At 48.4% G+C, this 23,709-nt stretch overlaps 1 protein-coding gene across 2 annotated transcripts; it reads right to left on the bottom strand.

Annotated features, from left to right (window-relative positions):
- Positions 1–108: 108 nt before the first annotated feature.
- On the bottom strand, positions 109–19,237 carry AAAS (aladin WD repeat nucleoporin). Of its 2 annotated transcripts, none has more exons than XM_066258596.1 (16): positions 19,027–19,237; positions 18,267–18,394; positions 14,427–14,482; positions 14,036–14,127; positions 13,820–13,866; positions 13,033–13,131; positions 12,599–12,742; positions 3,298–3,418; positions 1,834–1,958; positions 1,584–1,644; positions 1,354–1,444; positions 1,055–1,148; positions 912–979; positions 683–764; positions 492–576; positions 109–363 (listed from the first exon to the last, which is right to left on the bottom strand). In XM_066258596.1, the coding sequence occupies exons 1-16, from the start codon at positions 19,147–19,149 to the stop codon at positions 142–144; spliced, it is 1,638 nt and encodes a 545-aa protein (XP_066114693.1). In that variant the 5' UTR covers positions 19,150–19,237; the 3' UTR covers positions 109–141. The 2 variants fall into 2 exon arrangements, with proteins under 2 accessions (XP_066114693.1, XP_066114694.1); XM_066258597.1 differs by lacking the exon at positions 19,027–19,237 and adding an exon at positions 18,858–18,989.
- Between the last annotated feature and the right edge of the window lie 4,472 nt (positions 19,238–23,709).

Genomic DNA, 23,709 nt, shown 5'->3' with positions numbered 1-23,709 from the left:
CAAATTCACAAGAAATGGCCAAAAAGACAGAACTAAGATCTTAACACAAAGTCCATGCTTTTTTCTTCACTGTATCTCAATGCAATTCCCTTGAAAAGAGTCTCATAATTGAGTGGAAAACACAGAAGAAAATTTTTATTACTAGAAATGGGAGTGAAGGGAATATGGCTGAGCAGGCGGCCCTGGGAGAGGGTTCCACGGAGCAGATGATGAGGATGTCTCAGTAAAGAGAGGCAAATCATGAATAGAACCTCCACCCCTACCTGGGGGTTCTTGTGTTCGGCCAAGCACTAGGCTAAAATGTGGAAACTGGGCATTGACAAAGTACATAGGAATGTGGGCGATTCGGCCTGTAGACCAGCACTGCAGAGGGAGGAAAGTCTTATCAGAGACTGGGCTCAAAGAAAGCCATATGGCAGAGCCACACAGGAGCTGAGGCCCTTGGCTCCTCTACCCCACTCCCGAAAAGCCCAGAACCCTGGCCTACTCACCACACTGAGCAGAGCCCCTTTGTTGAAGGAGGGGTGGAAAGTGATAAGCTGGGCCTGGGCTCCTGGCTCCCCCTGGATAATGCCACTAGGGAAAGAAGAAAAGGTAAGCAGGCAACTAGAGGTGGCAAGATGTGGGTTAGTGAGGAAAGGCTGGTGAGGAGCCCAGATCTAATGGCCTGCCCAGCACTTACCAAGGAAGTAGCTCAAACACGGGCCTGTTTCGAGTGCGAAAAAGGAGGATGACTGGCTTACCATCCTGGACCCGTGGATTTCCTGTAAGAAATGGATGTGGGGACAGGCAGGAACTCTGGAAGCAGAATTTCAGGACAGGAGCATAGAAAAACTGCAGCCAGGGCATGGACACAATGCCAAAATAACTAGGCCTAAGCAAAGTCCTTCCTCCCCACCTCCACCTCTTACCTTTCATGAGCACAGCCAGACGTTCCCCACTAGGATCCCAGACCATGGAGTGAGCCTCTCCCCCGAGTCTATGGGTCAGAACAGTCGGTTGGGAGGGTTCAGCATGGTCCCTCGCACCTTTTACTGTCTCACCATCAGCTCACCTTTCCTCTCCATCTGGAGTCTGTACTGTTGTCTCAGACAGATCTGCCACAATTGTTGCTGATTTTGCACCTCCAACACGCCCCTTCCCTTCACCTGTAGATAAGGGCAGAGGCTCTTCAGTATAGGAAACAGGCCTCTGCCTTGTCCCCTGCCTCCTCAATCACAGGCATCAACATCCCAGGTCTCCCACACTGCTTTACTTCCCTTCATCCTTCATGGTAATACTATCTATCCCAGAGGGCTCCTGTCTCCCTCTGACGCCTCAGAGGGTCTTCATCCTGAAGTACCCCGAACTCACCACAACGTTCTGGGAACAACAGAGAGTAAATCAGTGGTTCCCCCAACACAGTGAACAGCAGCCGGTTCCCATCGGGGCTCCAGCAGCCAGTCTGGAACAGGAAGCAAATGGCAGGGGAAGGGTGGTCTACTGGAGAATGCAGGAGAAAAAGAAGTAGAGGGTAGAGGAGGTAGGGAGACAAGCTCAGGGGGCCAGGTGCCCACCTCCTCCCCAGCTTCTGTGAATCTGACCTGACATCGCCCTGACAGTGTAGGCCACCTCTCACAAGTCCACATCTGGGCCTCCCAGACTCTGGGCCAGAAAGAAACAGATGAACAGTTTAGGACCTGTGGGTTTCAGAACTTAAACTTCCCTCCCTCAGTCCCAGGTCAGGTCAAAGAATAGGAATAGGGACAGAAGGTCCTCCTTGCTGCAAGTTCCAGGAGCTAAGTGCCTTTCTCCAGGTCATTTTTGTCCTCCTGCTGTCCACCTCCCACTCACCGAAAGATAGCTGAAGGAGTGGCAGCCAGGACTTTGCTGCCATCCGGGGACCAGAGCAGGTTGGTAACACCACCTCCCCGAAACCAGGGAAGGGGAACACAGGTCTCTGTTGAGATATCCCATACCTAGGAGAGTGGGATCAAGAGAGTGAGACTGAGGAAACTCAAGCACCCCTATCATCTCACAGAAGGAGGCTCCCTTCTTTAAGAACCAAAAGGGGAGGAAGCAGGAAATGGGCCATTAAAACAGGAGGAAATAGGCCCTGGTCAGTTGGCTCAGTGGTAGAGCGTCGGCCTGGCGTGCAGGAGTCCCAGGTTCTATTCCTGGCCAGGGCACACAGGAGAAGTGCCCATTTGCTTCTCCACCCCTCCCCTCTCCTTGCTCTCTGTCTCTCTCTTCCCCTCCCGCAGCTGAGGCTCCATTGGAGAAAAGTTGGCCCGGGTGCTGATGATGGCTCCTTGGCCTCTGCCCCAGGCGCTAGAGTGGCTCTGGTCGCGACAGAGCGACGCCCCAGATGGGCAGAGCATCGCCCCCTGGTGGGCGTGCCTGGTGGATCCTGGTGGGGCACATGCGGGAGTTTGACTGCCTCCCCGTTTCTGGCTTAGGAAAAATAAAAAGAAAAAAAAAAAAAAAAATAGGAGGAAATAGCCTGACTGGTAGTGGTACAATGGATAGTGTCGATCTGGTATGCTGAGGTCCCAGGTTTGAAACCCCAAGGTCACAAGCCTCAGTCTGGGCTCATCAGCTTGAGTGCAGGGTTGCAGCTTGAGCCCAAAGGTCACTGGCTTGAGCAAGGGGTCACTGACTCAGCTTGAGCCCCCTGGTCAAGGCACATATGAGAAGCAATCAATGACCAATTAAAGTGACACAACTACAAGCTGAGGCTTCTCTCTCCCCTCCTTTCTCTCTTCCTGCCTCTCTCTCTCTCAAAAAATAAAAAATAGCCTGACCAGGCAGTGGCACAGTGGATAGAGCATCAGACTAGGACGCGGAAGACCCACGTTTGAGACCCCGAGGTCACCAGCTTGAGCATGGGCTCATCTTGTTTAAGCAAATCTCACCAGCTTGAGCCTAAGGTCGCTGGCTCATGCAAGGGGTTACTTGGTCTGCTGTAGCCCCCCGGTCAAGGCACATATGAGAAAACAATGAACAACTAAAGTGCCACAATGAAGAACTGATGCTTCTCATCTCTCTCCCTTCCTGTTGGTCTGTCCCTATCTGTCCCTCTGACTCTGTCACCAAAATAAATAAATAAATAAAATAAAAAATAAAATAGAAGGAATGTTTTATATTTACAATTATAGCAGGCAGAATTTTAAGTCCAAGAGTCTGGATGATGCAGCTCCTTCCCTGGGTAAGTTTAAGACTAAATGGACAATTATCCCTCTCCTTTCATGCAGGATATTTTCTACCACCAAGCAAAGAATGTGCTTTCCTCAATCTGAGGGGTGGGGACCAACTCACCAGGATAGCAGCATCTACAGGTGAGGCTGAGAGTAGCAGCCCCCCACTGGGGGCCCAGGCCAAGCTGGTGACAGGTGTATGCCCAGGGTGAGAGAGTACTTGGGCACAGCCAGAAGAGGGTCTGCCAAGGGGAAACAGGGTATGGAGTCAGAAAATGACAAGAATGACCTGATCAGGCGGTGGCGCAGTGGATAGAGCATCAGACTGGGATGCGGAAGACCCAGGTTTGAGACCCCGAGGTCGCCAGTTTGAGCACGGGCTCATCTGGTTTGAGCAAAAGCTCAGCAGCTTGAGCCCAACATCGCTGGCTCGAGCAAGGGGTTACTCGGTCTGCTGAAGGCACGTGGTCAAGGCACATATGAGAAAGCAATCAATGAACAACTAAGGTGTTGCAACGCGCATGAAAAACTAATGATTGATGCTTCTCATCTCTTCGTTCCTGTCTATCTGTCCCTATCTATCCCTCTCTCTGTCTCTGGGAAAAAAAAAAAAAAAAGAGAAAATGACAAGAATGCCTGACCAGCCTGACCTGTGGTGGCGCAGTGGATCAAGTGTCAAACTGGAATGCTGAGGTTGCCGGTTCAAAATCCTGGGCTTGCCCAGTCAAGGCACTTATGAGAGTTAACACTTCCTGCTCCTCCCCCACCTCTCTCTCTCTCTGTCTCTCTTCTCTAAAATGAATAAATAAATAAAAATAATTTAAAAAAAGGAATGCCTGACCAGGTGGTGGCACAGTAGATAAAGAGCGCTGGCCTGGACTGCTGAGGACCCAGGTTCGAAACCCCAAAGTCACTGGCTTGACTGAGCACGGGCTCATCTGGCTTGAGCACAGGCTCACCAGCTTGAGCATGGGATCCTAGGTGTAACCCCATGGTCACTGGCTTGAGTCCAAAGGTTGCTGGTTGAAGCCCAAGGTCGTTGACTTGCATCCAAGGTTGCTGGCTTGAGCAAGGGGTCATTCCTCCAGTCAAGGCACATATGAGAAAGCAGTCAATGAACTAAGGTGCCACAACAAAGAATTGATGCTTGTCATCTCTTTCTCTTCTTGTCTGTCCCTCTCTCTCTAGCTAAAAAAAAAAAAAAAAAGTAAAGGAAAAATGATCTTAAAATACCAAGAGTTAGAATAAACTTTAAAAAATTAAAAACTGACAAGAAGAAAGCCCTAATAATTGCCTCCTCCTATTAAATTTCCAAATTTGAGGCCTCTTGGGGCTCAAATCCAGGTTGGAGAAAATGAGTAAGATCATGGAAGTTAAAGGAAAAATAAAGAGCTCTGGTGGTATAGCTTGACTGATTAGTGAGCTGTCCCAAAGCACAGAGGTTGCCAGTTCAATCCCCAGTCAGGGCACATACCGGACAGATTGATTTCCTGTCTTTCTCTCTCTTCCCCTTCCTCTCTCGCTAAAATCAAAAATCAAAAATTTAAAAAAGAAAGAAGTGTAATGTCACCACCAGTAGGTCCATAGAGGAAAATGGTTGAAGCCTGACCAGGTAGTGGCATAGTGGATAGAATATTGGCCTGGGACACTGAGGACCCAGGTTTGAAGGCCTGACATCTCCAGCTTGAGTATAGACTCACCAGCTTGAGCACGGAATTACAGGTTTGAGTGCGGGGTCACTTGCTTGAGTATGGGATCATAGACATGACCTCATGGTCACTTGCTTGAGCCCAAGGTCACTGGCTCTGCTGGAGCCCCCCAATCAAGGCACATATGAGAAAGCAAACAATGAACAACTAAGGTGCCTCAACTATGAGTTGATACTTCTCACCTCTCTCCCTTCCTGTCTGTCCATATCTGTCCTTCTCTCTTGCTAAAAAAATGCTGCAAGAAGATCCCCTTGCCTGACCGGGAGGTGGTGCAGTGGATAGAGCGTCGGACTGGGAGGTGGAGGACCCAGGTTCGAGACCTCGAGGTCGCCAGCTTGAGTGCGGGCTCATCTGGTTTGAGCAAAGCTCACCGGCTCGGACCCAGGGTCGCTGGCTCAAGCAAGGGGTTACTCAGTCTGCTGCAGCCCCACGGTCAAGGCACATATGAGAAAGCAATCAATGAACAACTAAGGTGTCGCAACAAAAAACTAATGATTGATGCTTCTCATCTCTCTCCGTTCCTGTTCCTGTCTGTCTGTCCCTATCTATCCCTTTCTCTGTCACTATAAAAAAAAAAAAGAATATCCCCTTTCTCTTTACACGTCATTATTTATTTGTGTAGAATAGTACAACATGGAATTGGGGGTAAAAGAAAGGCTTGCATATTTTTAAAAAATATGCCAACAGCCTGACCAGGCAGTGGCACAGTGGATAGAGCGTCGAACTGGGATGCAAAAGGATCCAGGTTCGAGATCCCGAGGTCGCCAGCTTGAGCGCGGGCTCATCTGGTTTGAGCAAAGAGCTCACCGGCTTGGACCCAAGGTCGCTGGCTCCAGAAAGGGGTTACTTGGTCTGCTGAAGGCCCGCGCTCAGGGCACATATGAGAAAACAATCAATGAACAATTAAGAAGTCGCAACGCGCAACAAGAAACTAATGATTGATGCTTCTCATCTCTCTCTGTTCCTGTCTGTCTGTCCTTATCTCTGCCTCTGTAAAAAAAAAAAAAAAAAAAATGCCAACAAATTATTTTCTGAAAAGTTTGTACCACAGTACACTCATCAACTGTGTACAAAAATACCTGTTTTCCTATTCTTGCTAGTATATAGTAGATATTATTAAACATCTTAGTTTTAATAATACTATCATCCTGAATGGGCAAAAACTGTTCTATATTTTCTTTTAGTGCTACTTACTTTTACATTTATTCTTTTGTCAGTTTGGAATTTATTTGTAAACAAAGGGACTATTATTTTAGCAAGGACTATTATTTTCTAAATGGATAGACAATTATCCCAACACCACTAAAAAAAAAAAAAAAAAAAAAAAATTGCCCTGGCCGGTTGGCTCAGTGGTAGAGTGTTGGCCTGGCGTGTGAAAGTCCCAGGTTCAATTCCCAGTCAGGGCACACAGCAGAAGCGATCATCTGCTTCTCCACCCCTCCCTCTTTTCTCTCTCTCTTCTCCCACAGCCATGCCTTGAATGGTTCAAGCAAGTTGGCCCTGGGCGCTAAGGATGGCTCTATGGCCTTGCCTCAGGTGCTGAAATGGCTTGGCTGCTGAGCAACGGAGCAGCGGCCCCAGATGGGCAGAGCATTGCCCTTTGTGTGGGGGGTCTTCCCAGGTGGATGAGGGAAGTGGGGACACATGTGGGACTAAATTTTTTTGCAGTAAAAAGCCAAATTTATCATATATTAAATTTCCATACATTCTTAAATCTGTCTGAATGTTATTGTTACATTGATCTGTATGTCTATTCTTTTTTTTCGTGATAGAGAGTCAGAGAGAGGGACAGACAGACAGGAAGGGAGAGAGACAAGAAACATCAATTCTTCATTGCAGCTCCTTAGTTGTTCATTGATTGATTTCTCATATTGATTGGTTTCTCTTGACTTGGGGGCTACAGGAGACTGAGTGACCCCTTGCTCAAGCCAGCAACCTTGGGCTCAAGCTGGTGAGCCTTGCTCAAACCAGATGAGCCCGCACTCAAGCTGGCAACCTCGGGGTCTTGAACCTGGGTCTTCCACATCCCAGTCTGACGCTCTATCCACTGCGCCACCACCTGGTCAGGCTGTATGTCTATTCTTACACCAATAACTTTCTATTACTGTAGTTTCATAAAATACTGTAATACCTGGTAAGGCAAGTCTCTTCTCAATAGTCTTTCTTTTCAATTTTTTTTCTTTTAGTGAGAGGGACAGACAGGAAGGGAGAGAGATGAGAAACACCAACTCGTAGTTGTGTCACTTTAGTTCAGTGGTTCTCAACCTGTGGGTCAGGACCTCAGCGGGGGTCGAACGACCAAAACACAGGGGTTGCCTAAAGCCATAGGAAATACATATTTTATTTAAAAATGTATTGTATAATATGTATTTTCCGATGGCTTTAGGTGACCCCTGTGTTTTGGTCGTTCGACCCCCGCCGGGGTCGCGACCCACAGGTTGAGAACCGCTGCTTTAGTTGTTCATTCATTGCTTTCTCATATGTGCCCTGACCAGGGGACAGGGCTCCAGCAGAGCGAGTGACCCCTTGCTCAAGCCAGCAACCTTAGGCTCAAGCCAGTGACCTAGGGCTTCAAGCCAGAGACCTTTGGGCTCAAGCCAGTGACCTTGGGCTCAAGCCAGCGACCTTTGGGCTCAAACCAGCAACCATGGGGTCATATTCATAATCCTACGCTCAAGCTGGTGAGCCCACGCTCAAACCGGGGACCTCAGGGTCTTGAACCTGGGTCCTCAGTGTCCCAGGATGACGTTGTATCCAATGTGCAACCGCCTGATCAGGATAATTTGATATCTTTATGTTCTCTTTTAGTCCTTTTATTTATTTTTACATTTATTATCTTTGTCTTCTTGGTATTTGTATCTAGGCAAACAAAATTTTCCTATTCAGGGATATAGCTTATCTCCATTTATTCATCTATTGTTTAATATTATTTTTCTTTTATTCACTTGAGAAAAAGAAGGGGGAGGAGCATTAAGCATCAACTCCCATATGAGCCTTTACCAGGGAAGCCCAGGGTTTCGAACTGGTGACCTCAGTGTTCCTGGTCAACACTTTATCCACTGCACCACCACAGGTCAGGCTTGTTTAATATTCTTTAATAACTTTCTGCCCAGGCTGGTTGGCTCAGTGGTAGCACATCGCCTGGTGTGTAGATGTCCCAAGTTCAATTTCCAGTCAGGGCACACCAGAGTAGCAACCATCTGTTTCTCCTCCCTCCCCCCACCCTCCCTCTCCTACAGCCATAGCTCAATAGTTCAAGTGATTTGGCCCTGAGGATGGCTCTGGTGACCTTTGCCTCAGGTGCTAAAAATAGTTCCATTGCCAAGCAATGGAGCATCGACCCAGAAGGGCAGAGCATCGCCCTTAGGGGGCTGGCTCGGTGGATTCCAGCTGAGGCACATGCGGGAGTCTGATTCCCCTTCTCTCACTTAATAAAAAAAATTAATGAAAACAAAACAGCCTGCCCAGGTGGTGGTGCAGTGGATAGAGCACTGGCATGGGACATGGAAGACCCAGGTTTGAAACCCCAAGGTTGCCGACTTGAGCATGGGCTCATCTGGTTTGAGCAAGGCTCACCAGCTTGAGCCCAAGGTCGCTGACTTGAGCAAGGGGTCACTTGCTCTGCCATAACCCCTAGTCAAGGCACATATGGGAAAGCAGTCAATGAACAACTACGGTGCCTCAATGAAGAGTTGATGCTTCTCATCTCTCTCCTTTCCTGTCTATGTGTCCCTATCTGTCCCTCTCTCTCTGTGTCAAAAAAAAAACAAAAACAACTTTCTTCAAATGTCTAATTCATTAAATAAATTTAACAATTTATTCCTAGTAATTTAGTAACTGTTGTATCTATTATAGAGTATTTTTTTCCCTTTCAATTTCTCAACCGGTTTTTACTGGTATAAAGGAAGTGTCTTGGATCCAGTCATCTGAGTACATTTAAATTTCTTGTTACATCAGCCTGTGGTGGTGCAATGGATAGAGTCGACCTGGAATGATGAAGTCACTGGTTTGAAATCCCGGGCTCGTCTAACAAGTTGATACTTCCCACTCCTCCCCCACCTCTTGCTCCTCTGTCTAAAATCAATCAATAAATTTTTTTTTTAAGTGAGAGGAAGGAAGATAGTGAGGTAGACTCCAGCATATGCCATGACCAGGAACTACCTAGCAACCCTCATCTGGGGCCAATGCTCAAATCCACCAAGCTATTTTTAGCACCTGAGGCTAATGCTAGAACCAACCGAAGTATCCCGAGTCTGGACCAACACTCAAACCAATCAAGCCACTCGCTATGGAAGGAGGAGAGGGAGGGAGAAAGAAGCAGATGGTCACTTCTCTTTGTGTGCCCTGATCAGGAACCAAATCCAGGACATTCATATGCCAGGCCAACACTCTAGCCATGAAGCCAACCAGCCATGGCTCCAATAAAAAAATTTCTAATTATATCAAATAGTTTTAGTTGAATCTCGTTTCATCTAGATATAAAATCATATCTTAAAAAATATCTTACCTTCAAGTAAGAATAATTTTCTTTTTCAAGACTTTACCATATTTCTTTTACTTGTCTTATTGTTTACACTAGAACCTCCTTAAAAAATGTTGATTAATAACGGTGCCAATACCTTGACATTATTGGAAATACCTTTAGTATTTTGTATTTCAACTTAATATGGTGGCTACTAATTTTTTTTTTCTTTTTTCTTTTTTGTATTCTTCTGAAGCTGGAAACGGGGAGAGACAGTCAGACAGACTCCCACATGCGCCCGACCGGGATCCACCCGGAACACCCACCAGGGGACGACGCTCTGCCCACCAGGGGGCAATGCTCTGCCCCTCCGGGGCTTCGGTCTGTTGCGACCAGAGCCACTCTAGTGCCTGGGGCAGAGGCCAAGGAGCCATCCCCAGTGTCCGGGCCATCTTTGCTCCAATGGAGCCTCGGCTGCAGGAGGGGAAGAGAGAGACAGAGAGGAAGGAGAGGGGGAGGGGTGGAGAAGCAGATGGTCGCTTCTCCTGTGTGCCCTGGCCAGGAATCGAACCTGGGACTTCTGCACGCCAGGTTGACGCTCTACCACTGAGCCAACCGGCCAGGGCGGTAGCTACTAATTTTAAGTAAATATACTTATGTTTTAGGTTGTGTCTTTGTAACTGGAGTCTGCTTTTTCAGAAGGACATTTATTGATATAAGTATATTTTCCGTTAGTTTGCTGATGTAATAAATCATGTGAACAGATTTTGTAATGATGAACAGCAATCTAATTTTTGGAATATCCTACCTGGTTAAGATTTCTAAAAATATGCTTTTGGACTCTATTTGCTAATATTTTATTTAGGATTTTTTAATCTATGCATAAATATTTTCTTGGTCTTTTTTTTTTTTTTTTTTAGCAAGAGAGAGAGGCAGAGAGAGATAGAGACAGGAAGGGAGAGAGATGAGAAGCATCAACTTGTAGTAGTGGCACTTCAGTTATTGACTGATTGCTTTTCATATGTGCCTTAACCAGGAGACCTAAGCTGACCCCTTGCTCAAGCCAGTGACCTTAGGCTCAAGCCAGTGACCATGGGTTCATGTGAATGATCACATGTTCAAGCCGGCAACCTCAGTGTCCCACAACAATGCTCTATCTACCACACCACAACCAGTCAGGCAATATATTTTCTTTCTTGTACTATTGTTAGGTTTAGGTTTTTGAGTTACATAAGGTATCCTGGGACTGGGCATTAATGGAAAAAATGGTGAACTCTAAACAAAGTCTGGAGTTTAGTTAATAACATAGGAACATCAGTTCGTTAGTTTTAACAACTGTAACATGGTAATACAATAAAAATAGAGAAATGGGGCCCTGGCCAGATAGCTCAGTTGGTTCGGGTATCATCCTGATATGCCAAAGTTGCAGGTTAAATCTCTGGTCAGAGCACATACAAGAATTAACCAATGAATACATAAATGTAAAAACAAATAAGACATTTCTCTCTCTCTAAAATCTATATAAAGAGAAGATGAATACCATTAAAAAAATATTGAGGCCCTGGCCGGGTTGGCTCAGCGGTAGAGCGTCGGCCTAGCGTGCGGAGGACCCGGGTTCGATTCCCGGCCAGGGCACACAGGAGAAGCGCCCATTTGCTTCTCCACCCCTCCGCCACGCTTTCCTCTCTGTCTCTCTCTTCCCCTCCCGCAGCCAAGGCTCCATTGGAGCAAAGATGGCCCGGGCGCTGGGGATGGCTCTGTGGCCTCTGCCCCAGGCGCTAGAGTGGCTCTGGTCGCAACATGGCGACGCCCAGGATGGGCAAAGCATCGCCCCCTGGTGGGCAGAGCGTCGCCCCTGGTGGGCGTGCCGGGTGGATCCCGGTCGGGCGCATGCGGGAGTCTGTCTGACTGTCTCTCCCTGTTTCCAGCTTCAGAAAAATGAAAAAAGAAAAAAAAAAAAAAAAAAATATTGAGGATTGGTCCTGGCTGGTTAGCTCAGTGGTAGAGCATCAGCCCAGCATGTGGATGTCCCAGGTTCGATTCCCAGTCAGGGCACACAGGAGAAGCACCCATCTGCTTCTCAACCCCTCCCCCTCTCCTTCTTCTTTCTATCTCTCTTTTCCCCTCCCACAGCCAAGACTCCATTGGAGCAAAGGTAGCCCGGGCGCTGAGGATGGCTCCATGGCCTCCACCTCAGGTGCTGGAATGGCTTCAGCTGCAACGGAGCAACGCCCCAGATGGGCAGAGCATTGCTCCCTAGTGGGCATGCCAGGTGGATCCTTGTCGGGCACATGTGGGAGTCTCTCTTCCTCCCTGCTTCTCACTTCAGAAAAAAAATAAAAATTTGATGGTTCTCATCTCAAATCCTTGTCTGTCTGTCCCTCTCTCTCTGTAAAAATAATAATAATAATAATAATAGGGAAACTGGATGAAGAATATGCCAAAACTCTACTATTTTTGCAACTTTTCTAAAAATCAAAAATTATGCCAAAATAAAGTTTATTAAAAGAAAAATATTAATTAGGAGGATTTCCAAATTTTTCTATGATCTGGGTTAGTTCAAATACAATGGAGATTATTTTTCTTTGACAATTAGATGACACCCTCATAAAGCCATCTCAGCCGGCATCTTCCTTAGTGGCAGAGCTCATCCCTTTCAATTTCTTCAAAAATCCACTTTGATAATTTGTATTTTGCTAGAGAAGCGAAATTTTCCTTTATAGTCTAAACTTCAGATTTTAATCTAAACTTGTATATAATATTCTCTAATAACTATTTTCTTCCATATCTGTGATTATCTCTCCATTCCCATTCTAAAATTAGTGTATTTTGGTTTTTTTTTACCTCAGTAAGGCTGGCCAAAGGTTTCTTTTCTTTATTCATAATTTAAAGAAACAGTTTCTGGTTTTATATTCAGTTAGTTCTCCTAGGTGTTTTTTTCCAAGTTCACTGGTTTCAACTTATATCCATATTAATTTTCTTTCCACCTTACTTTAAACCTCTGACAGTCCAATAAAAGAGACAGCCTTTCCTTCCACTCTATAATTCATAGATATACTTCCCACAATTCCAGATCCCCTACTTCTGCCCCTTTCTCTAGATTAAAGTACTCTCAACACCTCCACCTTGACCTTAGAGCTACTTCTGCCATGGGAATTGCTCTGAGGACAAAGAACTTCTCTTTCTAGACATCCTCAGTACCCTTAGCAGGACCACACCCTCAGGCTAAGGTTAGACAGAGTGGGACTCACCTGGTAGACAAGGAAGTGGGATCCAGGGTCCAGATGAGAATGCAGCTCTGACAGGCCACAGCCAAGACAGAGGCACTGAGGGGCTTCCACGCCAGAGCTGCCACATTTCGCTGCAGCCGGTGTTTCAGAGAGGGAACTATAGTGCTGAAGTGAAAGAGTAGGGGATTTAGTCAAACATGGACACTGAGGCTTAGGGGACCTGAAGACAGGTGAGAGGCAAATTCACCTGATTATCCAAGGCCTGTGGGTACTGTGGGACAGAAGGATAAGAAAAAAGTTATATCTGAACAGAGGACACATCTAGGTCTGGGAGGAGCCCTGTGGACCAGGCCCAGGAACTGCAGGACTCCACTGGGACCAAGGCTAGACAGGGAAATGAAGACTCATCTTTAGAGATGAAGAGGCAGAGCCTGCCCAGAAGGCCCCCCACATACCTGTTAACATTATACACACGAATTGAGTCATCTAGGAGGGCCACTGCAAACTTGTTGGTGTGGGGGTGCCATGCAAACATCCTCAAGCAGCAGTCGGACCTGGGACAGGAATGAGCATGAAGAGTCTAAACCTACACCTACTCTTGCCCCAGGCCCAGGAGCTCAGACTCCCTTCCACATGAGGACATTATTATTTTTCACTTTTTCTTTTTCTCCCCAGTGATTTTGAAAGAAAGGAAAGGGAGGCAGGAGAGAGAAAGAGAGAAAAGCTTCAACTCATTGTTCCACTTAGTTATGCACCCATTGATTGCTTCTCATATGTGCCCTGACCAGGGCTTGAAGCACTGACCTTGGAGTTGAGCCAGCACCCTCAGAATAGAGCTGGTGACCTTGGATCAAACCAGTGACCTCAGTGCTCCAGGACAGTGCTCTATCCACTGTGCCACTGGCCAAGCCTCACTTTTTCCTTTACTCCTTTTTTCTTTAAGATTTTATTTATTCATTTTAGTGTGGGGGAGAGAGAAAGAGAAAGAGAGAAGGGAGGGAGGAGCAGGAAGCATCCACTTCCATATGTGCCTTGACCAGGCAAGCCTAGGGTTTCAAACCAGCAACCTCAGCATTCGAGGTCGACGCTTTATCCACTGCGCCACCACAGGTCAGGCTCTCTTTTATTCCCTTTTTTGAATAGTAGAAGGAGTGACAATGTGGGTAACAGTCAGGAAAGGGGAGAGAGGAATCTGTGCATTGACTTCACTCTCCCCAAAAGCCCCAGAGCTTGTACACTCACCAATTTATGACTTGGGTGAATTCAGCAATCAGATCTTCACTCCTGAGCTGTAAAATCAAATTGGATAGAGGATGTATTGGGACAAAGGGAGCTTAACTTCTCAATGTTCCCACTGGACCACTTCCACCCTCTGCAGGCTTCCAACCCCACCCTGCTCTTAAGGGATGGGAAGTGGAGAAAGGGTAGGAGTAGAGAGGGCCAGGAAGCCAAACTTACAGACACATGTGGGAACAGGGACCCATGGAGGGAGGATGCCCACTGCCAGAGTGCCAGGGCCCAGCTGGACACAGTCTTCACCCACTCAAACACTGTGGAGTTGAGAAAGCAGCTCTGATTAAACCATTCACAGAGCTCTAACTGGGTACCCTCTTACATGAGGGAGCATTCCCAAGGTCCTTCCATATAAGTGCTTCTGGCCACTCACTCTGGGGTTTGCAGCATAGGTAGAGGGGAGAAGTAGAAATGGCAGCAGTGCAGACAACTGGGCTAGGACAAACAGGCTAAAGAGAAATGGGTTGGGCCAACAAATACCAGGGTGAGTTAAGGAGAATATAGAAGGGAGATGCCAATAGCAAAACTAGAAAGGGCTGAAGAGAATAATACTTACCCTCCTCCTCAGAGTTTGCAATTTCATTTAGCACCCCAAATAGGCCCACATCACGCCTGATGAGGAGAGGAAGCTTAGTCAGATTACTGTGATCTCTTCAGTATACCTTGTGCAAATTTCATTTATTCACTCAATAAACATGCATTACAAATAAGAGAATTCAGCTTGACCTGTGGTGGTACAGTGGATAAAGCGTCGACCTGGAACACTGAGCTCGCCAGTTTGAAAACCCGAGCTTGCCCAGTCAAGGCACATACAAGAAGCAACTACTATGAGTTGATGCTTCCTGCTCCTCCTCCCCTCTCTCTAAAAATATCAATAAATAAAATCTAAAAAAAGAGAATTCACATTTTTTTTTTTTTGTATTTTCCTGAAGCTGGAAACGGGGAGAGACAGTCAGACTCCTGCATGCGCCCAACCAGGATCCACCCGGCACGCCCACCAGGGGCTACGCTCTGCCCACCAGGAGGCGATGCTCTGCCCCTCCGGGGCGTCGCTCTGCCGCAACCAAAGCCACTCTAGCGCCTGGGGCAGAGGCCAAGGAGCCATCCCCAGCACCCGGGCCATCTTTGCTCCAATGGAGCCTTGGCTGCGGCAGGGGAAGAGAGAGACAGAGAGGAAGGAGGGGGGGGGTGGAGAAGCAAATGGGCGCTTCTCCTGTGTGCCCTGGCCAGGAATCGAACCCGGGTCCCCCGCATGCCAGGCCAACGCTCTACCGCTGAGCCAACCGGCCAGGGCCAAGAGAATTCACATTTATTGAGTGGCAACTATGTGCCATTCACTTATATTGTTCTTTCGTTTAATTATCATACTAAAATGGGCACTCTGCTTATTTCACCAACGAGGCAACCAACTCAGATGTCTCTCAGGGCTTTAGAAGCAGGTCAGGTCAAGGAGTCAAGACTTGCCCTAAGACAGTGAATGGAAAGCCATGGAAGGATATTAAGTAGAAGAATGAACTAATCACATTATTATTTTTAAAAAGATCAGTCTGGCTGCAGATTAGAGGGAGTAAGAGCTTTAAGCAGAAGAATAAACTAATCACATTATCATCTTTTTTTTTGTATTTTTCTGAAGCTGGAAACGGGGAGGCAGTCAGACAGACTCCCGCATGAACCCGACCGGGATCCATCCGGCACGCCCACCAGGGGGCGATGCTCTGCCCATCTGGGGCGTCGCTATGTCGCAACCAGAGCCACTCTAGCGCCTGGGGCAGAGGCCAAGGAGCCATCCCCAGTGCCCGGGCCATCTTTTGCTCCAGTGGAGTCTCAGCTGCGGAAGGGGAAGAGAGAGACAGAGAGGAAGGAGAGGGGGAAGGGTGGAGAAGCAGATGGGTGCTTCTCCTGTGTGCCCTGGCTGGGAATTGAACCTGGGACTTCCGCACGCCAGGCTGACGCTCTACCACTGAGCCAACTGGCCAGGGCCGCACATTATTATTTTTAAAAGATCAGTCTGCCTGCAGATTAGAGGGAGTAAGAGCATCAATAGCAAGTCCGGCCCAGGACACTAATTTTTTTTTTTTTTAAAGTCAGAGGAGGGGACATTGTGAGACAGAGTCCCTCCTTATGTGCCCCAACCAGGATACACTGGGGAACCTATCTGTGGCCAGATGCTTGAATCAGCCAAGCTATCCTCAGCACCTCCTGAGACCGATGCTCAGACCAATGATGCTCAGTGCCAACACTCGAACCCATCCAGCCACTGGCTGCCAGAGGGGAAGAGAGGAGAGGGGTGGAGAAGCAGATGGTCGCTTCTCCTGTGTGCCCTGACTGGGGATCAAACCCAGGATGTCCCCACACCAGGCTCTCTCTATCCACTGAGCAAACTGGACAAAGCCCCAGACCGCCAACATTTAAGGGACATCATAAAGAGAAGCAGCAACTGGAGAGGCAGAAAGTGAGAAAAGGCCCAGGACTGAACGGCTTTCAGACAATTAACTGATGTTTTAACTTCACTCACACAAAGAGTCATGCAAATTAAACTTTACTCTAATACCAAATATTGAAGTTTGATAACACATGTGCTGGGAAACACACTCTTGTACACTGCTGATAGGTCTGTAAATATGCACAATTTCAATAGAGCGCTAATTGACAACACCCATGAAATTACAAATGAACATACCCTTTGACCCTAGCTACTTCATCTGTAGGGACTTACTCGACACATCACAATGATAATAAGAGCTAACTCTTTTTTTTTTTTTTTTTTAAGCTGGAAACGGGGAGAGACAGTCAGACAGACTCCCGCATGCGCCTGACCGGGATCCACCTGGCACGCCCACCAGGGGCGATGCTCTGCCCACCAGGGGGCGATGCTCTGCCCCTCCGGGGCATTGCTCTGCCTGGACCAGAGCCACTCTAGCGCCTGGGGCAGAGGCCAAGGAGCCATCCCCAGCGCCCGGGCCACCTTTGCTCCAATGGAGCCTCAGCTGCGGGAGGGGAAGAGAGAGACAGAGAGGAAGGAGGGGGGTGTGGAGAAGCAAATGAGCGCCTCTCCTATGCGCCCTGGCCGGGAATCGAACCTGGGTCCCCCCGCACGCAAGGCCGACGCTCTACTGCTGAGCCAACCGGCCAGGGCCTTAAGAGCTAACTCTTGAGGGGGTTAATATGAGCTGGGCACTGTTCTCAAGTGTTTTACATCTACTAACTCAGGGGTCTCAAACTCGCGGCCCGCCCACCAATTTTGTGCGGCCCGAGTTTGATTAGTCTGCGGGCCGCACAAAATTGGTGGGCGGGCCGGAGTTTGAGACCCCTGTACTGAATTAATCATCACTACCAGCTTGTAAGATAGGTTCCACGTTACAGATGAAGAAATTAAGGAACAGAGAGATTTGTCCAAGGTTACACAGCTAAAAAAAAGTGGCAGAAAGGCCTGGCCTGTTGGCTCAGTGGTAGAGGGTCGGCCTGGCATGTGGATGTCACAGGTTCCCAGTCAGGGTACACAGGAGAGGCAACCATCTGCTTCTCTACCCCTCTTGCTCCCCTCTCTATCTTCTCCTCCCACAGCCATAGCTTAATTGGTTCCAGCGAGTTGGCCCCAGGTGCTGAGGAAGGCTGCGTGGCCTCTGCCTCAGGCAGTAAAAGTGGTGGCTCAGCTGTTCCAGCCAGAGCAACACCCCGATGGTCTTCCGGGTGGATCTTGGTTGGGTGCATACAGGAGTCTGTCTCAACACCTCCCTTCCTCTCAATTAAAAAAATAAAAAAAGTGGCACAGCCAGAAACTGAATCCATCGCTGGCCTGTAGTGGTGCAGTGGATAGAATGTTGACCTGGAATGCTGAAGTCACCAGTTCAAAACCCTGGGCTTGCCTGGTCAAGGCACCTATGACAAGCAATCAATGAAAAACTAAAGCAAAGCAACTATGAGTTGATACTTCTCATTCCCTTCACCCTCTCTTCTCTCTGTAAAATTAACAAATAATTTAAAAAGTAAAATAAAATAAAATTTTACAAAGTGACACAGGCAGGAACTGAATCCAGACAGTATGGCTCCACCCTTACATATGCAAAATGAATGACCTACGTACAAGGTTATTCACTGCAATCTTATCCCTAACCTTGCAGAGCTTCACGTGAAGCCTCAGAAAGTGGTAATAACATGAAGTATGGGTAGGGAACAGGTTCACATAATCAAACTGGAAAGCAAGGCAAGTCATCAGAGATGAAATGGAAATACTGTTGTGCAGCCATGAGTTCAACAATAAGGACTGATAATTTTAATGATGTGATATGCAGCTCTGAGCTACAGATAGCCTAGCAGCCTGAGGCAAAGGGGTGGTGACCTCAATTTTTCCAGAATCTGTAGACAGTGACCCAGGAGACCCTTTGCCATGTCTCACCAAATATTGATGCATCTCTTCCACACTTGCTCCCGATAATGGATGAAAGCAGTTCTTGTGCCATGGTCCAGTCTTCCAGGGGCCTTCAGAGGATCCTTAGACAGGTTTAGGACAGGAAGATTGACCCACTATAGCCCAGAAGTGAAAGGTATGATAATGAGTCAGTCTCTTCCACAAAACTGCTGAACGTCCTGCCATTTCCAGCCCATGGCTAAACTAAGGGTAAGAGGCTCGCGAGACCTGTTTCCCATTTCCACAAATATAACACTTGAGAAAACCGGAGAATAGGCTACTTAGCTCCCTTATCTATAAAACTACAAAAATATTTCAGTGTTTCTGTGCTTATTAAATAAAGCCTTATAATATCTGTAAATACAGACTCTGAACCTCCTTCTTACAGAGCAAATGTTCAATGAACGTCAGTTTTTCTTCTATTTCCTTCCCACGGGGTGGGGAGCACGTTCCAGGTTGTGTTTTTTCAGTTCTCCCAGATACTGTCCCCAACTTCTCAGTACTTCTCCGCCCTCCTATTCCGTAGATTTGCCCTCACATTCCCTTCACTCCCTCTAAGTCTGCTCCACAGCTCCTCACCATCCCTCATCTTCAAATCCCAGCCCTAAAATACATTCCTGCCCTTCTATTCTTCGCCAGGTCAGGCGGTTTCCAGTCCGCCACGTGAGGACCGCGACCCCGCCCTGCCACGCTGCCTCGGGTCTCCGGTTTTCTCTGACTTTGCCCCCTCCCTTCTCGCCCTGGCCACCTGGCCCCGGAAGTCAGAAGGCAGATTCTCATAGCTATTGCCTGTCACCAGCTCGTTATTGTACTCGTATAGGGTGATTTGACCCCTAGACGGAAACGGAGGGAACAACCCCAAGGAGCACATCTTGCCGCTCCCGAAGATGTCCGGAATCAGCCGTCTTAGTTCCCGGGCTGGATTGGGATGAGTACGGGTAGCCGCCTGGGACAAACAAGCCTTGCGAAAAAGCTCAACGGAAGTCAAGAGTATAACTGTGAAGAAGGACGTCTTCGCAGTCCGAGGACAGACTCCCAGGACTTCCTCACGCGCCGCCTGGCGGCTGGAGGGGGAACGGCGGGGACAGGTCCGCAGGGACAACCCCCTCCAAGTAGGCTGGGAAGATTTTGTTTTTCTCCTGTGGGGCTGCTGTTTTTCCCAGTTCCGAGTTCCCCAGCACAGTCTCAGCGCTTGGAAAGCCCAAAATAAGCCACGTTTAGGGAAGTACCTAATTAAACCCTCCCAGGACTGTGGATCGCCCAAGGAAAACAGACCGTGTCACCCTGGCAGCTGGCTGAAAAGCCTCCAGGAGAAGAACAATCAGAAAAGACCTTGAGAATAAGAGTGTTGCGCTTGCCCGAAACTCCGGCCCACAGTGGTAGGTGTACTGGAAGGAAAAGGGAGAACAGTTGGGGGGTAAAAAAGATATCCTGAGCACTTATAAGCGTTTTATAATTTCTACGACAACCCCATGAGGTAGGTACTATTATGTTATGAAGAGAGTGAGACACAGAGAAATTTTATCTAAAAATACCAAAAGCAGGAATTCTGACTTCAGAATAAAAGTGAAACTGATCTTACTCTATCTTAACTCCATAAGATGGAACTAGAACTGGAGTCTAATGCAGAATGGGGGTTCCTCTGCTTAGGGCTGTGTGGCTTTAGGAAAATCCTTGAATTGTTTGAACCTCAGCTTCTTCACTTGCAGAGTATTCAAATTATTTCACGTGGTTTCTCATTCAGAATAATGTAAATGAAGCCATTTAACAAATTATACCTGACTTGTGGTGGTGCAGTGGATAAAGTGTCCGCCTGGAATGCTGAGACCGCTGGTTCTAAACCCTGGGCTTGCCCAGTCAGGGCACATATGAGAAGCAACTACAAGTTGATGCTTTCTAATTCTTCGCCACCCTTTCTCTCCTCTCTCTAAAATCAATAAATAAAATCCTTAAAAATAATAAAACAAGGCCCTGGCTGGTTTGCTCAGTGGTAGAGCGTCGGCCTGGCGTGCAGAAGTCCCGGGTTCGATTCCCGGCCAGGGCACACAGGAGAAGGACCCATCTGCTTCTCCACCCCTCCCCCTCTCCTTCCTCTCTGTCTCTCTCTTCCCCTCCCGCAGCCAAGGCTCCATTGGAGCAAAGATGGCCCGGGCGCTGGGGATGGCTCCGTGGCCTCTGCCTCAGGCGCTAGAATGACTCTGGTCGCAACAGAGCCACGCCCCGGATGGGCAGAGCGTCGCCCCCTGGTGGGCGTGCCAGGTGGATCCCGGTGGGCGCATGCAGGAGTCTGTCTGACTGCCTCCCCTTTTCCAGCTTCAGAAAAATACAAAATAATAATAATAATAATAATAATAATAATAATAAAACAAGTTATAAAGTGCCAAATAGATATCAGAGATCATTAGCCATAACTGTCATGAACTAGGTGACCTGGGACATTGGTTCTTCATTTAGCAAATGTTAATGAGCAAATTCCAAGGACCCCGCTCTGGAGACAGAGAAATGTTTAAGGCATAGTTCCCACTCCCAAGAGCTGCCAGTCTTGTGGAAGAACCTAAGAAGCATTCTAGTTTATCATTTTTAGATTCTGTGTCTGCGCTCTTTCCTACCTGAAAAGTTACTCTCCAAGAGAGTTATTCCCTGGTCAGAAAACAAGGACTGTAGAATGTTAATGGCTATAGGACTCATCTGAGGATCTTACTAAAATGCAGATTTTGGATGAACCTCTGAATCCGAATTTCCAAAAAGCTCCCAGATGATACTTCACAGACCACACTTTCAATAGCCCCCAACTTTAATTTGCTAGATTTGTTTATTGTCACCTGGCCAGTCACAGAAGGCTTAAAGAGCATAATGAGACCTTTTGAGGAAACTGGCTAGAAAAGCTGTCCTTGAGAAGGGGTAGCAGGACAGGTTTGAAGGTAGAGGGAATCTGTAATGCTGACAAATCAGCAGTGAGTGCTGAGAACCCACCACAATTTTTAAAATAAGGTTTATTTTATTAATTTTAGAGGAAAGGAGAGAGACAGGAACATCTGTTTCTGTATGTGCCCTGACCAGGGATCACACCGGCTACCTCTGTGTTTCTGGAAGAAGTTCCAACCAACCGAACTATCTGGCTAGGGCCACAATCTTTTTTATTTTTATTTTTTAATGAGAGGAGGGGAGATACTGGTAGACAGACCCCTGCATGTGCCTCTACTGGGATTCACCTGGCAACCTGTCTTGGACCAATGCTCGGATCAAGAAAACTATCCTCAGTGCCTAAGGCCAGCGCTCAAACCAGTCGAGCTGCTGGCTGTGAGAAGGGAAAAAAGAGAGAGAAGGGGGAGAGAGAGGGAAAGAGAAGCAGCTGATCACTTTTCATGTGTGCCCAGACCAGGAATCGAACCCAGGACATCCACACGCTAGGTTGACATTCTGTCCATTGCCCGGCTGACATTCTATCCACTGAGACAACCAGCCAGAGCCACACAGTTTTTAAAAATATATATTTTATTTATTGATTTTAGAGAAATGAGGGATGCAGGGCAGGAAGCATCATCACCCAGCAGCCGCTTCTTGTATGTGTCTTGATCAGGCAAGCCCAGGCTTTCAAACTGGTGACCTCAGCATTCCAGGTTAACACTTTATCCACTGCGCCACCACATCTCAGGCCACCAAGATTTTTTTTGTTGTTTTGTCTCAGTGTCATACGGTCCAACCCAAAGATACCTCCAAGAAATCACTATAGCATGGGCCTGCAACTTCCACCTCCCTTTGATGAAGCCAGATTTTCACCAACAGGTTGTGTTATAATTATCAGGTAGGTGTCTGCCTCTTAACCCGTAGTGAGAACTGGAGAGGAGGACTATGCTATGTGTATTAACATTCCACCCATCGCCTTCCCCATACTGCTTATTTAACGTTCCTTGGATGATTTTCACAACTTGCAAATTCTGGGGAGGCTGTGTAAATTAAGGTCTAGCGCACTCCCCGCTAACTTCAGCAGGGGGCGCGGCGGCCCCGACGACACAGCGACTGTGACCCACCGTCCTGGGGGTTAGGAGCACATAGCAGGAGGTCTCCACCATCCCCAACCATCTGGGCGGGAAACCGAGGCAGTGTCGGGGCTACTGCCCGAGACTTCTAGTATGGGCCCCTCCACTTTGGAAGGCATCGTTGGAGCCTGGGTGCCTGGAGCTCGGCCCGCCCCTTCCCGGGCGCCCGGGCCAGGGCTGGTAACCAGGCGCACATGTCCCGCCCGACCCTGTTTGTCCTGGCAGCGCGCCGCCGCTATTTGAGGCGGTTTTTATCTCCCAGAAACCAGCAAAACCCCAAGCGGAGTCTAGGGAAGATCAAAGGGGCCGAGGGGCTAGGGAGGGGAGGACCGCGGGGCTGCGGCCGGCGGGAGCTGGCACCGGACAGATGAAGACCCGGAGGCTAGAGGGCCAGGCCCTGGGGGGTCCAGAGGAGCCCGCTGAGAGGGGCAGGGGTGGGAATACGGGGTCCATTCTGGGTCTCGCAAACCAGCTTCCAGCCTTCCCCCCGCCCTCAAATGCCCCAACCCCCTCCCCCCAGTCTGCCTCCAACCGCTGCCCCCAGCCCACTGAAGAAGTCCTCGGAATGCAGATTTCTTCAAAGTGCCTTTGAAGTCGGGCCCCGCCGGAGGGCAGGAGATTTCGCACCTGGCAGAGGGCGTGAGGGCGGCCGACTGGGGAGGGGGCTAGCACCCTGAGATCACCTGGCTCTCTGCCTCGGCCCCGCCGCCCCCTGCCCCCCACCTCTGGCGCGGCGACACGGTTCCTGAGCCCGCGGGAGCGACCCTAATCTGAGCCGCCGCAGGTAGTCGGGCCCAGGCCGGGAGATGCTGCCCGGGCGCCCCCTTTAGCCCAGCGTGGGAGACATAGGGAATGAAGGCTGCACAAAGCCCTATTGTGGCTGGGGGATGGCTACCACAGAGTGGCTTTTGTTCCTCCGCTAACTCCGTGGCGGGCACGACTGATTGCGGCCGGGACAAAGGGAGGGTTACATGCCAGGCCCGGAGGGACCGCGGGGAGCTGCCCTACGGCAGGTCCGGGGCTGCACAGAAGTCTGCGCAGCGCCCATAGGACCGGCGTTAGGTCCTGGTCTCTGCCCTGGCCTCCCAGGATCCGTTGGTATAGAGTCCGAGAAAGAGCAGGGTAAGAAACCTCTCAGTCTTTCCAACTCTGCAAAGTGCTCTACGCGGTCAAAAACTGAACTGCCCAGAAGGTCTAGCAGACAGTCTTCTACCGCGGGCATAATATGCAAACCAACACCATAGAACGCCCATGGGGGCTCCCCAATTTACCAAAGAAAAATCGTATGGCTCACTCTTCACCCTTCCTCTTCCCCTTTTCTCACCAGGACAAAGTTTAAAATCAAACTTTTATTTATTAAATTAAAAAAAAAAGACTCCATGAAGGCATGA

Source organism: Saccopteryx bilineata, chromosome 2 (assembly GCF_036850765.1).
Source record: "Saccopteryx bilineata isolate mSacBil1 chromosome 2, mSacBil1_pri_phased_curated, whole genome shotgun sequence".
Lineage (NCBI taxonomy): Eukaryota > Metazoa > Chordata > Mammalia > Chiroptera > Emballonuridae > Saccopteryx > Saccopteryx bilineata.
This window is presented reverse-complemented; position numbering and strand designations above follow the sequence as displayed.

Coding starts and splice junctions, on each gene's coding strand:
- AAAS (XM_066258596.1), bottom strand. CDS start 19,149: ATGTGCTCCTTGGGGTTGTTCCCTCCGTTTCCGTCTAGGGGTCAAATC. Junction 12,743..13,032: donor CGTGTGTATAATGTTAACAG/GTATGTGGGGGG, acceptor CTTTCACTTCAG/CACTATAGTTCCCTCTCTGA. Junction 364..491: donor AAGGGGCTCTGCTCAGTGTG/GTGAGTAGGCCA, acceptor CTCCCTCTGCAG/TGCTGGTCTACAGGCCGAAT.